This window comes from Pogoniulus pusillus, chromosome 21 (genome assembly GCF_015220805.1).
Source record: "Pogoniulus pusillus isolate bPogPus1 chromosome 21, bPogPus1.pri, whole genome shotgun sequence".
NCBI classification, from domain to species: Eukaryota; Metazoa; Chordata; class Aves; order Piciformes; family Lybiidae; genus Pogoniulus; species Pogoniulus pusillus.
In genome coordinates this window covers 21,744,012-21,760,556 of record NC_087284.1, presented here as the reverse complement: position 1 = coordinate 21,760,556, position 16,545 = coordinate 21,744,012, and the positions used below count along the sequence as shown (strand labels likewise).

Below are 16,545 nucleotides of genomic sequence, written 5' to 3'. Positions count from 1 at the left end.
GCAGAGAGGGAGCTGGGGGTGCTGGGAGAGAGCAGGTGAAGATGAGCCAGCAGTGCCCAGGTGGGCAGCAGAGCCAATGGCATCCTGGGCTGGCTCAGGAGCAATGTGGCCAGTAGGACAAGGGAGCTGCTTCTGACCCTGTGCTCAGCACTGCTCAGGCCACCCCCTGGAGTGCTGTGCCCAGCTCTGGGCTCCTCAATTCAAGAGAGATGCTGAGGTGCTGGAAGGTGTCCAGAGAAGGGCAGCAAGGCTGGGGAGGGGCCTGGAGCACAGCCCTGTGAGGAGAGGCTGAGGGAGCTGGGGGTGTGCAGCCTGCAGCAGAGGAGGCTCAGGGCAGAGCTCATTGCTGCCTGCAGCTGCCTGCAGGGAGGCTGTAGCCAGGTGGGGGTCAGTCTCTGTTCCCAGGCAACCAGCAACAGTACAAGGGCACACAGTCTCAAGGTGTGCCAAGGGAGGTCTAGGCTGGATGTTAGGAGGAAGTTCTTCACACAGAGAGTGACTGGCATTGGAATGGGCTGCCCAGGGAGGTGGTGGAGTTACCATCCCTGAAGGTGTTCAAGCAAAGCCTGGATGAGGCACTTAGTGCCATGGGCTACTTGATTGGACAGGGCTGGGTGCTAGGTTGGACTGGTTGAGCTTGGAGGTCTCTTCCAACCAGGCTGATTCTATGATACTACATTTCAACACTACTGACAGACCATTGCTGTGCCCATTCTCAAGACAGTGTCCCATAAGCTGTTCCCATGGAAAGCCACACTGCTGGGTGAGCAGTCACATTTCTGTCCTCTTATCCTGTCTCAGTGCATGGAGGGATGATGTTACACCAGCACTGACATCTCTTGGAAATGGTCACAGATAGCAAGGGAGCCCTTTCTGTGATGTACCATGGGGGTCCTGTCCATCCATTCAACTTGCCCTTCTGTCTTCTACACACAAAGCCCATGGCTCCATTTTGCCCATGAAGAGGATACAAGGTGGTAGGGCTGAGCAATGTATCTGAAGACTCAGCTTCTGCAGTCTTGCCTTCAAGTCAGTTGTTGACACTTCAGAGTCCTCTCAGAGGGTTAATAGATTTTTTTTTAAGAAAGGACACATCCATTTTCTGAGGAGGCTGAAAAGTGAAGGGTTTGAAATTAATTTAGAAACTACAGGGAAGGACTAAAAATCTTGATGGGAAGTTAAGGTATCCCAAGGGATCCCTTAGTCCACCTTCTCTTTTAAGTATATTGATGAGAACTACTTCCAGCTCCTTTGCTGTCTCATTATCAAGGGATCCAACTCACAACTACAAAACCAACAGCCAAGCTCATCACTCTCTCTGTACACGTCACAAATGGCTGTGGAGGGCATACATCCACATTCCAACCTCATTCTTAATGTCTTCAGAATGAACAGTTTAAAGCAGATGTTGAAACTGTTCCTCAAGCAAGGAGGGAAGGTCAAGTGCTACTACAGTCACAGGGTCACAGGATGTCAGGGGTTGGAAGGGACCCAAAGAGATCGTTGAGTCCAACCCCCCTGCCAGAGCAGGATCATAATCTAGCTCAGGTCACAGAGGAACACATCCAGACAGGCCTTGAAAGGCTCCAGAGAAGGAGACTCCACAGCCTCTCTGGGCAGCCTGTGCCAGTGCTCTGTGACGCCTACAGTAACGAAGTTCCCCTTTGTGCTGAGGTGGAAGCTCCTGTGCTGCAGCTCAGAATCACACAATCAGCCAGGTTGGAAGAGACCTTGTGGCAGGAAGGCCTGACAGGGCAAACACCAAAGTCCCCACAAAAATGTACAGAAGAGTGACTGGTCTCCAAAGTTTATTAAAAATCAAAGAATAGAAAACTTTACATAAAAATATGTCAATTTTAGCTTCCACGTAGTTGTCCACACAAAAAATTCAAACATTTTTAAACCTGTAGCACATAACCACAGTGATAGCCAGGCCAATTTATTTGGTTCACCATGACTGAAGTGTTACATGATACCACTTTTCAGATGAGTTCTGCTTCAAAATGGACGCTAGTATAAGACACCAACTGAAGCCCCTGAGGGCTCTTTAATGTAGTGATGCTCAATATTGCTAGTGTGTGAAGACTAAGCAGTACAGGCTCATGTAACAGCCCTTAGATAGTATTGATGAAACAGCTCACCATGTTTAAAACTTTTCAATTGTGATGAGTCTGGAGCATTTAAGACAAACTTTTTGTTTTGCAAACAGATATGCACTACTCTACTCTGGAATGTTGCCCTCTCTCCCCTCAAGGACCTGCTTGTGTTTGACAGATTCAGTAATAACATGAACTACTTCTGCTCCGAAGGCTTACAGTATATTAAAAAGCTTCATGCTCAACACCTCATTTTAATAGTCAGATATCAGTTTTAAAACCTTCTACCTCTGTACACAGTATAGATGTCCTGTTAACAGGAGTCTTCAGTTCTCTCCGCCAGTGGACTTACAGAACTGATCTGTAATTTTCTATACAGCTTAAGAACTCTCAGTAAAAACACAGGAAGTCAGAGGGCATGAGATGTGACCTACTCCCAGGACAACTGTGGTGCTGTAAAAACTCAGGGTTAGGCAGGATGTACATATTCCAAAAAGTTAAAGACAGTGTTTGTCATGGCAATACACACTTGCATAGTATACCTGTATGCATCTGTAAATTAAGTGCCAGCCACTCACACCGCGTACCACACCGGGCTGTGCTCTCCCGCAAGACATTAAAAGATACTTCCCGTAATGCTTGGAGCAGCTGAAGTACTTTGTATAGGTTTGCTCTTAACAGAACTAATGCATACTGCTATACAGATTCCTTAATGGAATCAACATATTTCCTTTCTCCACATTCCTTAAGCCGGGTACCGCTATTGACTAACATTGTTTGAACCCAAACGTTAACAGGTTACGTCGCTAAAAATGGATCAAAGCGTGGAATTCACAACCTCTGCTCCGCATCGGGGCTCGAACCAACCTTCTTCCTCCTCCCCCTCCTTGAAGTTTTACTTCTGGTACTACAACTGCTGAATTCATCGTTTAGTTAAAAGGATAAAATTAAAACTCATCGGTCAGAGCAAGACAATTGATAGAGGCCAGACAATGAGCTTAAAAAACACAGGGTCAAAACGCTTTGGAGCTTAGTACTTCCTTAAAACCAAAAGCCGATGGCGCTCTCACTGCCAACCCAGAAGCCTCGAATATGACCAAATATCATGTTTGTAACACTGCTCAGACAACCTGCCAAAACTATGAACCCAACTTAGATAATGCAACCTGGGAAAGGATCTGGAAATTAAAAAAAAAAAAAAAAAAAAAAAGAAACCCACGAACCCAAAACTCTTCCCCTTAAATATAACTTAGGTGACAATAGGAAATTAAATTAAAAACTCCAAGTTATTGCACAAATTAGACTTCCAGTATTTACAGAGCAAAACAATTCTGAGCTGTGAAACACAAAAAAACAAACCCAGAAGAGCAGCAAATTTATGGATTCCCAACTTGATTTGCTGCAAAGAAGAAAAAAAAAACAAACCAAAATTCCAGGGGGCTGAAGTTTCTTTCACTTCTAAACCAAAAGGAAACTGAACCCACAAAGGAACAGATGTAGCCACAGCAAAAACGCCACAGCATTCGTAAATGTCCTTGCAGTTCCACTGTCAGAGCTGCTTCGGCACTGGATGAACCGTTGTGGGAAGGCAGAAAACAAACTTCCACATTTAATAAGGCTTCACAGATAAGCACAACTACTTCTTGAAGATGGACTGAACCACCACACAAAGAAACATGCAAAGAAGTCAGCGGCAGATATTTGGCAACACCAATAAAACGATGTGCTGGACGCTGGTCTCCATCCCTCGAGTGGCACTCGCTCGGTTTGTCTGAGCAGGGAAGGTCATTTTGGCACCTGCCATTATCTGCTCAGACTAATGGGCAAGCTGTCCCTGTGTTTTTTCCTTCTCCATATATTACGATTGTACTGGTGGTGTCCTCGGTTACCAACCGGTTGCCTCATGCCTCCACTGCTGACAGGGCTGTAGCTGTTGCCTTGGTTATGAGTTCCTTTCATGGAAAACTTCATTCCACTGTGCTGCTAAAAAAAAACAACAACACAAAAGCACGAGATAAGCACTCAGTTTGGGCACACAGACAAGTGAGACAGAGCACACATCTATCACCACTGGCATTTCCTTCGCATACAAGCCATTCCCACAGCACACTGCTTGAGGCAGCTGGTCCTCGGGTGCTTGCCTAATCTGAGCTGCGCAAGTCCGCGGCACCAACAGCTTAAGGTGTGCTTTCTGAAGACAAGTGCCCTGCAAGTGAAATGGTGCAGATTTCAAAGCATCCTTAGAAGCCCTTGGATTTCAGAATGAAATACACTTACTGTACATCACCCTTACAAAATCAGACTCCTTCCACATTAAACACTACTTGTGGCAGTCGAGTCTCTTTTAAAGGCCTTAGCAAGGGCACGACCAACACAAGCTTCAGAAGCATCGAGGATAAACGTACAGGTAAGATCGTGTGAGCTGGCACAAAGCCCACGTGTGCTCTGCCCACAACCTCGCTCAGTTAGAGGTAAACTAGCTATGGCTTGTAAGGAGCTTGTAAATCCTACTGGCCCAATCATAGGCTTACACAGCTCTTACACCACACCCTCACATCTGAACCAAAGCAGACTGATTAAATGATTGGGAACATCAACAGTGTGACACTGGTGTGGGCAGGGGGAGCAGAGTGGGGTAGAATGGAATTTCCAGTAACTTGGTGTTGTGGTAGGCCTAAACAAGCCAAAATAGGCTTATACATGTCCTGATTTGCCCAGACATGTTCTTCTGCTCTCTCTCTCTCTGTTTTGGGGAGAAACAACCATGGGAAAGAGATCAAAGAACCTGGTGCCATTGAGTCTAAGGACCCTGGCTTGCTCAGACTTGTTTAGCTCCTGTTTGCAACCTGTGCTAAACAAGGTGCATACACTTGGCTTGTGCCTGCCTCATGCAAGGCCTATGTTTTCCCTAAATTTGGGTAAAGCAAGCCTATGGGTTCACCTAACATGGTCAAGCTCATCTAAATGCCATTCTGATTGGCTAATCTGTGCCCAAAGGTCCATTAGTCTTGGGCTGCAGCCCTGGCCAATCAACCAGACCATGGCACTAAGTGCCTCATCCAGGCTTTGCTTCAACACCTCCAGGGACAGCAACTCCACCACCTCCCTGGGCAGCCCATTCCAATGCCAATCACTCTCTCTGCCAACTTCCTCCTAACATCCAGCCTAGATCTGCCCTGGCACAACTTGAGACTGTGTCCCCTTGTTCTGTTGCTGGCTGCCTGGCAGAAGAGACCAACCCCACCTGGCTACAACCTCCCTTCAGGTTAGTTGTAGACAGCAATGAGCTCTGCCCTGAGCCTCCTCTTCTGCAGGGTGCACACCCCCAGCTCCCTCAGCCTCTCCTGGTTTGTGTTCCAGATCTCACACCAGCTTTGTCACCCTTCTCTGGACACCTTCCAGCACCTCAACATCTCTCTTGAATTGAGGAGCCCAGAACTGGACACAGCACTCAAGGTGTGGCCTGACCAGTGCTGAGTATAGGGAAAGAATAACCTCCCTTGTCCTGCTGCCCACACTGCTCCCAATATAGGCCAGGATGCCATTGGCTCTCTTGGCCACCTGGGCACACTGGCTCATGTCCAGCTACTATCTACCGCTACCCCCAGGTCCCTTTCTTCCTGGCTGCTCTCCTGCCACTCTGTCCCCAGCCTGTAGCACTACTACTATCCTATCCTAACTGTCCTCCTTGAGTTCTCTACCTGTACCTGAACTAAAAGGCTGTATGTGGTTATACAGAAGCATCACAAAGTTAACACTTGAGGCAACTGATCAGGAATGCAAAACATCTGCAGCTAACCTGTTTTTCCAAACAAGAAGAAAGAAATATGAGCTGACCACACCACCCTTACAACACAGAACCAAAGCAGTTATTGAAGGCAAAATTCTGTAAGATTTTACTGCCAAATTATAATCAGAAGAAGCTCTGAGCACACATGAAGACAAAGCAGTGAAGACTAGAACTGAGAAATAAAAGTTAACTGCAGGGTGGTAAAAAAGCCCCAAACCCGAATTTATGAAGTCTGTCTTACAGTAGCAGTCTTACAGCTCTGGGCCCCTCCTTTTGGGCTTTTTTCACACTGAATACCAAGCCTGACACCTATCAATGTGACCAGTTCAAAGATAAACTACTATTTGAGAGTTCAGACAGCCTAAGCTGCAGGCCAGATGACAGTGGAGACTACCATCATAGTCTGAGCATGCTTTTAAGTACCTCATGGTAAAGAAAGTAGAATCTGACACACAAAAATACCCTGTCTGATCTTATCAGCAGTCAAGATCCCAAAGCAAGAGGGGAGAGGCAAAACAACACTACCAGAAGACAGAATTCTTATTGCAGCTTTGCCACCTTTGTGACACTATCTGCACACCTGTCACTAAGGAGGAACAAGATGAAATAGCTTCTCTAGCACAAAGCTATCAAATTCAAACCTTAAAAAGCTTTACATCAATGAAACTCCTGGCCTTCTAATTTAGAGCACTGAGCAGATCCAAAGCACCCTCCAGATGAGCTGATATCAATTACAGCATATGTGAAGAAGTCAAAGGAAATGCATATGAATATCCAAATTGGATTGTGCCACTGGAAGATACTGGTAAACCATGCTAACAACAACCAAATTACTTCTACATCTAGGTAAGTTTGCATGTGGTGGGCTTGCTTATGCTCACAGAAACTATAGTTAGAATTAATGCCTTTCCTGCAACTCAAAAAGCACTCAGGAAGCAACCACCATGGTGGCCAAAGACCTTCACACAGTCACACAAACATCTAGGCTGGATGCTTATATGGAGACCTCTGGAGGTCATTTAACACAACCTTCTTTTGTAGAGTCAGCTTAGGTTATTCAGGGTCTAGTCAAGCTGAGTCAGTTGGCACACACAGGACACATCCCAGCAAAAAGACAGTCCATACAAATATCTGGCAATCTATAATGCACAGTACCTTAGAATTCATAGAATCAAGCAGGTTGGAAGAGACCTCCAAAATCATCCAGTCCAACCTAGTGCCCAGCCCTGGCCAATCAACCAGACCATGGCACTGAGTGCCTCATCCAGGCTTTGCTTCAACACCTCCAGGCACAGCGACTCCACCACCTCCCTGGGCAGCCCATTCCAATGCCAATCACTCTCTCTGACAACAACTTAATGTTAATCCAGCCTATACCTTCCCCAGCACAACTTGAGCCTGTGTCTCTTGTTCTGTTGCTGGTTGCCTGGCAGAAGAGACCAACCCCACCTGGCTACAACCTCCCTTCAGGCAGTTGTAGACAGCATTGAGATCTCCCCTGAGTCTCCTTTTCTGCAGGCTGCACACCCCCAGCTCCCTCAGCCTTTCCTCACAGGCCTAGGTTCAGTTCTGGGCTCCTCAATTCAAGAGAGATGCTGAGATACTGGAATGTGTCCAGAGAAGGGAAACAAAGGTGGTGAGGAGCCTGGAACAGGGCAGGGACACCCTACCCTAGATCAGGCTGGACAGAGCCTCGTCCCGCCTGGCCTTAAACACCTCCAGGCATGGGGCCTTAATCTCCTCTCTGGGCAACCCATTCCAGCCTCTCACCAGTCTCATGGAGAAGAACTTCCTCCTCACATGCCAGTATTTGTTTTCCTGCTTATTACAGAGGGCATTAATTGTTCTGCTCTCCCAACTCCAATTTCAAACTGCTTGTCAGCAAAGTAGAAGAAAATTACCTTGGAAAAATTAGTATGATGGTCACAAAAGCCCACAGACCTGTATCAGGAGCTTAATTGCTTCCTGAACTACCTGGAAATTCTTTCATTAGTCATGCACTATGAAAATAGAATTGGTAATCACAGCACAGCTGTTTAAAAATATATATAAAGCATGAGGAAACTAAGAGCAAAGAATTTGGCTAGACAGCTGCAAGCTGTTCAAAATGGCATTGGCACCTCCTGCCTTTGAGGCTAGTATTGGACTCCTAGCTACAGCTTCCAAGCTAAACTGAGGTGGAGAAAACTGACAGCAAAAGGCTGAAGACACTACACAGACAAATGAGTTCTGCAGACTTTTTGAATATGAAACACCATTTGCTGTCAGGAAAAAGGCTTTCAGGTGGTCAAGTCTATCAGGATAGGAGTCCCCTTGAGCTAGTAAAATGAGGTCTAGGAAACTCTCTGCAGCCAACTCTGCACAGTTCAGCAAATTCCACCAGTTCTCCCTACCGCATGGTGAGCTCCACAAAGCTCTTGACCATTGGTAGGGCTCACAGCAGGAGGGATGGGACCACCTGTGAGCTCATTCCTGCCAAGCCTGTAGTACATATTACATTAGGAGGAGATATGCAAGCAGGGAGATGAGTAGCCAGAAAGACTGGGGGAGCACTTTGAGCAAGAATTCTCCTGCACCCCTCTCCAGTATTATTGAGCAAGAATGACTGACTCATGCACACCTTATATCCTAGGCTGCAGCAGCAGAAGTGTGGCCAGCAGGGCCAGGGAGGTGATTCTCCCCCTCTCCTCTGCTCTGCTGAGAGCCCACCCGGAGTGCTGCATCCAGCTCTGGAGCCCCTGGGACAAGAGGGCTGTGGAGATGCTGGAGAGTGTCCAGAGCAGGGCCAGGAGGATGATCAGAGGCTGCAGCAGATCTGCTGTGAGCACAGCCTGAAAGAGTTGGGGCTGTGCAGGCTGGAGAAGAGGAGGCTCCCAGGTGACCTTCTTGTGGCCTTCCAGGATCTGAAAAGGATCTACAAAAATGCTGTGGAGGGACTTTTTAGGCTCTCAGGGAGTGACAGGACTGGGGGGAATGGAGAAAAGCTGGAGGTGGGGAGATTCAGAGTGGAGGTGAGGAGGAAGATGCTCACCATGAGAGTGGTGAGAGGCTGGAATGGGTTGCCCAGGGAGGTGGTTGAGGCTCGATGGCTGGAGGTGTTTAAGGCCAGGCTGGATGAGGGTAGGGTGTCCCAAGGCACGGCAGGGGGGTTGGAACTAGACAATCTTTGTGGTCCCTTCCAATCCTGACTGATCCTATGATTCTATGAATTAAAGTAGCATAGTCTTAAGTTACATCAGCTGCAAAAGGAAAGTCAACCTACTGTAGCTAATCCATGCTCCCAGAAGTTGCAAACTGAAGGAGACATTTACAGTATTCTGGGTAGAATGATTTAATTTCCTGTTCCTGACTTGGCCATAATCTTTCTCAACAAATAACATTTCCACTTCACAACGCATAAGCTTTGACAAATTGAAGGCAGAAAAGCCATCATCCCATTTCTGAAGTGTAAATTGCAAGGAATTCCTCTGACTTAACACCAATCTCAGAGGCACATCTTTGCCAAACAACGGCCACAAAAACATTCCCAATTTTACATATATAAGTACTGCAGAAACTACTTAAAAAGCAGTTACCAAGTACTGGAAAGGGCAGCCAAGTAACAGGAAGCCAGGAGCAAAGAGAGCTACAAAGCAGTTGTTTTCCAAGATTCAGGTTTCCAACTCAGATCCAAAATTCATGAAACACATTGCCTCTTTCACAACTCCAGATGCCAACTTGTTCTGTACTAACAACTGCATGCCTTGGAACTGAAATCCTCTAGTTTTGATCAAGTTAGGCTTCAGAAAAGCAGAGTTAAGGAAAGTAGTAAGCTAGACTTAAAATAACTCCCCCACTTAAAACAAGCCTCAGAAGTTTCAGATTGTCTATTAGTAGTATGTGAATACTCAATTGCAGACCCTGAAGGAGAAACTCCTTGCTCTAACAGCTTCTCACCACCAGAAAACACTCCCTGCACAGATGAGCTGCTTTTGCCTAGGTATGATTTGGCAGTAGGGAAAGATGGGAAAAAGGAGGAAGAAGAGGGTAGGAATCTGTGTAGCAACTCAGAAGATGAAAGGAGAAGGCACACCTTAAGATACAAGCAGTACTTTGCAGACTGAGGATTGCAGGGTTAATTAGGGAGAGCTTTCAAAAGCTGGTGCCCCTTCCATGCTAGCTTGCCTGCAAGGAAAGAGTGAAACACATGCAGTGTGCCAAGGGAAAACATCCTGGTACAGATGAAAAAGTGAAAGGCATCTCAGTGAAGTGCCTAAAACAAGCATCTGTGAAGTAACAAGGAAGAATTTGGGCATAGAACTGTAATATATCCTAACTCAATGCTGATATTACTGCATACTGAAAATGCTTGTCCAGGTGGAAATTGCTCATGCAGAAGCTCCAATTTCCAAAATAACAGGTTTCCTTATTTTAATTCTGCAGTAAGTGGCAGTTATCATTTCCAGATAAATAAACCAAACTCACAGGCTGAATAAAAAGTTAATGACCTGGGTGGTGGGAGAAGGGACCCTCAGCACAGTTGCAGATGATAGAGAATTGGAAGAAGGAGGAACAGTGTGGCCAGCAGGACAAGGGAGGTCATTCTTCCCCTGTACTCAACATTGCTCAGGCCACAGCTTGAGTGCTGTGCCCAGTTTTGGGCTCCCCAGCTCAAGAAAGATGTTGAGATACTGGAACATGTCCAGAGAAGAGTGATGAAGCTGGTGAGGGGCCTGGAGCACAGCCCTGTGAGGAAAGGCTGAGGGAGCTGGGGGTGTGCAGCCTGGAGAAAAGAAGGCTCAGGGGGGACCTCATTGCTGCCTACAACTACCTGAAGGGAGGTTGTAGCCAGGTGGGGTTGGGCTCTTCTGCCAGGCACCCAGCAACAGAACAAGGGGAAACAGTCTGAAGTTGTGCTGGGGGAGGCCTAGGCTGGATGTTAGGAGGAAGTTGTTGGCAGAGAGAGTGATTGGCATTGGAATGGGCTGCCCAGGGACGTGATGGAGTTGCTATCCCTGGAGGTGTTCAAGCAAAGCCTGGCTGAGGCACTTAGTGCCATGGTCTGGTTGACTGGACAGGGCTGGGCACTAGGTTGGACTGGGTGATCTTGGAGGTCTCTTCCAACCTGCTTGATCCAATGAGTCTATTCTTCTTTCTTTTGTTCAAGAGATACATTAGCTAAAGTACTTGGGGCTGGTTGGGTAACACAGAGGTGCCCTCTACATTTACCTGCAGCACATGAAATATTTTGGTAGAAATTCTTGTACACAACCTGCTGCTCCTACAATACGTTTTAGAGATAGAGAAATTACATGTGCAGGCACTTGTCATCTACTCTAATCATTAAAAATCAAGACAGCTAAAGAAGCCAAGGCAGGTCAGAACTATCTCTTCAAACTCAAAGCCTAGCTCACAGACACACCACCTACGTGAAGTTTCTATCTTAAGAAGGGGAAGTTAAATAGCCTAAAGATCTGCCAGCAGTTCGGCATCAGAAGTCCCAAATACCACTTCAGGAGTCAGGCATCTGACACCCTCCCTTCAACTTCTTTCTGGGAGGCAGCTTTCTGTGGAAGGGCTCTGATATTCAGATACATCTCAATCGCCAACCCCTTTCCCACCGTTCTCCCCATGGATAACTTGGATTACATGAAGCTTAGCACATGCTGTATGAATGTCACCTTCAAAGGTTTTCAGACTGACAGCTGTGACAGTTTGGGTGTTACTCACCCCTCCACTGTTATGAAACCACCCAGACTAGACCCAACTGATCAAGAAGTTAAGGAAATGAAGCTTTATATTTACAGCTTAGCACAAGATACAAGCAGATAGTTGCAGTGTTTACAGCTATAGACAGAAATACACAAGGTAAAAAGTAATACAGAAACACAACAGCCCTCCCAGAAAGCAGAGTCCCCAGGAGGGGCTCCCAACCACCTTCCACCTCCTTTCCACCCCTCTACCTTATCCCAGACTTTGCTTTACATGCAAGGAGTTTGGAGGATCTGCCGAGGGGTTAGAAAGCAGAAGGATTAGCTACACAGAAAGCAGGGTAGGAAGAAAAGTACAGGCACCAGCTGCAGCAGTGACTCACTGCCTTATCTGTGTTTTGTGTTCTTGTTTTTACACATCTCAGCAAGCCTACGAGTGCAGCAGACATCACCACTGTTTCCTTTTCACAGCCTAGCATCTAATCTCTCACTAAAACACTCCAGCTAGCCTCAAAGTAGCAGAGAGCACAGCGCAAACGAGCTACACCTCCTATTTGATAGCTTTCTTGTTGCAAAGTTGCTCCACTTAGTTGGCTCATACCTGATTACTGGCGGCCATTAGCAAGGTTCTCGTAGGCGCAGATTGGGGTTTACCCCTTGGCATAGGCAATGCGGGTGGTAAAGTGGCCATAAGCTGAGTCGCTGCTTGCAGACTGAACTGGTAAACATTAGGAGCTGTGCAAGGTGGAGTATCAGAATCCTTTTGGCAGAGAAAAAGGGGAAAAGAAAAGCAACTTTACAGAAAGTACAGTTTATACAGGCTAGCACGTGAAAATGCACCCCCATACCAACTCGTGTGAACACTCTAAGGTGACTGGGGTTTTCTTCCCAATGGTAAAACATAAAACTCAAGCCAGCACTGGGTTTATTTTACACATCCAGCAAAAGTTCAATTGAACCTGCATCAAGGAGACAATGTCAACAAGCCTATGGCAATCAGAGGTCAGTTCCAGTTAGTGCAATCTATAGCTACCCAATTTGAATTAAAAGATGGGAACTGCTTTTGGGAAAACAACAGAACAAGAACAGCAATACTGTTAGTGATCCAAGGACTAGCATTTTAGGTGCCATGACATAAATCAGTCCTCTGAAGAGTGTGCATAACACCAGTACAGCAAAGTTACTCACTGTAATTGTTATAGTCTTCTCCCATTCTACCCAGCAACAGCAAAATTAGGGCTGCACCTACCAAGAAACAAGGAGATGGTCTGCCAGTCAAGACTACTATTTGTGCACCAGTCACCCACCTCACTGCTAGCTAGGAGTCCTGTTTCCCTCCCTTCCCACCAGAAATCTGAGTGACAATTCTGCCAGGGAAGCGAGATGGAGGTAGGAGCACAGGGTAAAAAAAGCTGCAATGAACTGGGGATTCTGCTTACTATTTGCCCTACTTCCAGTCTCACCAGCAACAATCACAACGTACCATAAAGCATAGTGATGATGTGCTTGGAAGACTTAGACAACGACCAAGGAGGCAAGCAAAGATGCATAGGAACTACTGAAACATAAAAACACCCAACTATACTTTATCCCAGACTAATTGGAATATTTTACTGAGAGAAATTAAATCTTTAGCTGTGAAAAGAAAGAAACCAACCTGTGCCCTGTATCAGCCATTCTTCTGCTGAGAAACACAACTGGTCAAAATATAGGTAAGGCACTCACTGCTCACACACTGCTCAGCTCTCACTTCTGGCTGTGCCTTCTTTCTGGCAGTCTGGTCTCTGTGGCTGCCTCTGCCTTAACTCTAATCTGACCTAACCCTTTCTCCTCTAACCTCCTTGGCATCTTTTTTTGACCTCTCACCTCAGATCTCCAGATTTATCATGTGAGATACACATGGGTTGATCTGGTTATATCTGAAGGGAGGGAAAGAGGGAGGGGGAAGGGGGGATTGGGTTGAGTCCTCCTGGGCTGTTTCTGTGAGGGGTACTGGTTTCTGTATTACTTTTAACTTGTATCTAACTGTATACATCTGTGTATATCTGCTTGTATATTATGCTAAGCTGCAAATATAGCTTCATTCTTTAACTTTCAGCTGGCTGAGTCTAGTCTGGATCACTCTCCTAAGTGCGTGGGGGGTGGGTAACTCTGAAACCATCACACAGACTGCAAGTGCTTTTTCCATTCCCAGCCATCTGGCTCAAAGTACAGCTAGAGATGGGGCTCGGCCAATTGAAAGAAGTTACCATATTAAAAGACATTTTTGGCTCACATCATCACGGATCTTTACTGTTAAAATCATGATTGAAATGTTTTATTGCTCATTCTCTGAAGATTAATTACCTGGAAGCAAAACCCCTTCATTTAAACCCAGCAAGCTTTAAATAGACTTCTAGCACTACACTGCTTGTCCTTAAATGACTTTGTTTTCAACATCAGACTTTTTTTGGTTAGAGGACAGGTTGTCTAGGAAAATATTTTGAAGAAGAGGAACAAGAAATTAGTGCCATGGTCTACACAGGGCTGAGTGCTAGGTTGGTCTGGATGATCTTGGAGGTCTCTTCCAACCTGGTTGATTCTATGACACCTAAGGTGCATCTCCAGATGACAACAGTTCTGATCCTTACTGCGTTAAGGGCTACACTGTAAAAGGCTGAATGTAAATTAAGGAGGCAACATCCCTTAATTGATTTTAGCATCTAGGGATGAGGCTCCAATGACTGTACAATGAGTCAAGGTAAGTTCCTGATCTCTGGAACACTGCTATTGCAAATACAAATCATACATAGTCCCACGTCCTGTAAGGAATGGGTCTTGTGAAGAGATGCTTCAAGAAACAAAGAGACTGAAAGATACAGGTTTAACCTACTGAGATGTTTCCAGTTTACAATACCCTCTTTTAACTGGCTTCAGCTTTCTGAGGAAGACCTAAGTATCTGGAAGGGAGATTTCTACTATTCATAGTCTTGATTACTAAGGACTCTAATTTATCTTAACATGGGAAAGGAGATCAGTTACAGAAAAGATGTAGAAACTCAAGTGCTACTGATGACCTTCAACTAACTGCAAATGTGGCTTGCAAAATGAGATCCCCTAGCCTTCTGCCTAGACAAAGAGTGAAACGCTGTAGCCACGTGGAGGATGAGGAACTGAACCAATTCTCCAATCCAAAAGTACCTTCCTGACATCAGAAATCACCAAAACGCATATCCCATTACAAAACACACCAGGAGCTCACCAGCAAGAGATTATTTACTCTCCCCAGAAGCTCCTTGCTAACTAGGTACACCACTTATTTCAATTGCATTAACAACTCAAGTTTTCAGACACAAGGTAAGCTCTACTGATATATGTGCATTTAATGACACTGGTAAGCTTCCTTTCCATGGTCATGTGTGAAGAAGTGCTGCTCTCTGCTTTGTTTCAGAATGTCATTGGGGGAGGTTTCAGTTGACTGATAACAGCTACCATTTTTGGAACTTTCTATTTCCAAGACAGTTTGGGCTGTTTTTTTAAAGCTAGAGTAACCTAAGGAGATTATCTCAGTCTATTTGGCTCAGGGCTATAAAAGAGTTTAATTATCATAGAAGTCAGCACTCATAAATCAGAACTTAAGCAGAATGCAAGTTTCTTGCTGATGTGACAGATTTGGGCTCTTGCCTTGCACTTTCCACCTGCCAAGAACAAACTATGGAGGCCTTGACAAAAAAGATCTTATTGTTTCCATTCTCCAAATTCCTCTTATTAAAACATTTTCCCTCTTTCCAACAACATTCAGGAGATGAAGGGTGAATGAACAACCACTCCAGTAAAAATTGTGCTGCACCTTTAAAAGCAAAGAACTGAAAACACTGAGGAAATTGGTGTTTGTAGTTAACACTTTAAACATTTTTCTCCATTTGCTCTTCTCCTTTCTCACAAGTGAAGTGATTGAACAGAAAACTGCTGCCCCTCAGGCTGCTTTCCCCATTCTAGCCTTACCCATCAGCATCTGACACTCAGCTAATTTAGAAGTGAACCACAGAAATAGTCATTTCCTCATTTTACTAGCTTGACCTTCTGCATCAGCTCACCACAGGATTAGCTGAAGACCAGTACAGAAAAGCAGGAGTAGGTAGTGAACAGGAATATTCCCCACAAGAACTGGAGTAGCTTAGCAAAACCTTTAAGCAATGCTCCCTGGAACATACAGCAACACCAGAAATCTTCTCACAGTTTGAGCCCACATGCAGGAGCAGAACTTAAATGCACACTCTTCCTTAACAGGTTTTAACCCCACCCTACTTCTCTCTGACAAGAGGTGGATTCATGGATTACACCTCTCCATCTCATTTTCTTCATATCTGCTTGTCCTATTTCACTTTTTAGTAGGTGGAGCCATAACTTTAAACTATGGTCTAAATAAATGAGAATTCAAGAAAACAAAGTTTGTAATTCTATGGGATGCTACAAGTAGAAAATTTGTTTCAGTGCATTTACACCATTTCCATTTACCTGCCTGTAAACAGCACAAAACAACCTCAAGTAAGATGCAACTGGCTGATTTTTCTGCCTTGAGGTCAAATGCATTACAACAGGAAAATATCTTGGTCACTGTGCTTACAGGAGGGGAAAAGTGAAAGAGATGCAGGATGCACATGCGAGCTGAAAAATGTGCATACTCCTACAACATTTGTGTACCTTTTACAGAGAGACAATTAAAAGGTAACCTGATTAGTTACCCACCAAGATTAAACAAGCACAATACCCCTTGAGCCTCACTTTGTTATATACTGCCAGGCCTGACTGCAGGCTTATTTCATGTTCCATCAACACTCACTGTATTGAAGGTAAGCTATCTTATATAAAATGCTCCAGGAGTGTGCCACTTCCAATTCCCTTTGTCACCTCTGAAACATTCATTTAAGAGGCTCTCAATTGGTTTATATTGTTAAGAGTACAATAATATTTCAAGCTAGTGTGTACC

The 16,545-nt window shown here is 45.3% G+C and overlaps 1 protein-coding gene across 4 annotated transcripts in view; it reads right to left on the bottom strand.

Moving 5' to 3' along the window:
- Positions 1-1,791: 1,791 nt before the first annotated feature.
- TENT4A (terminal nucleotidyltransferase 4A) overlaps positions 1,792-16,545 on the bottom strand; it is a 57,911-nt gene continuing 43,157 nt past the window's right edge. The window contains exons 11-12 of one of the 4 annotated variants that reach the window (XM_064161225.1): positions 12,178-12,336; positions 1,792-4,079 (exon numbers count right to left, since the gene is read on the bottom strand). In XM_064161225.1, the coding sequence (XP_064017295.1) occupies positions 3,900-4,079; positions 12,178-12,336 (339 nt within the window). In that variant the 3' untranslated portion in view covers positions 1,792-3,899. Of the gene's footprint in view, positions 4,080-12,177; positions 12,337-12,764; positions 12,822-16,545 lie in introns of all 4 variants that reach the window. The other 3 variants (XM_064161226.1, XM_064161228.1, XM_064161227.1) reach the window with 3 other exon arrangements.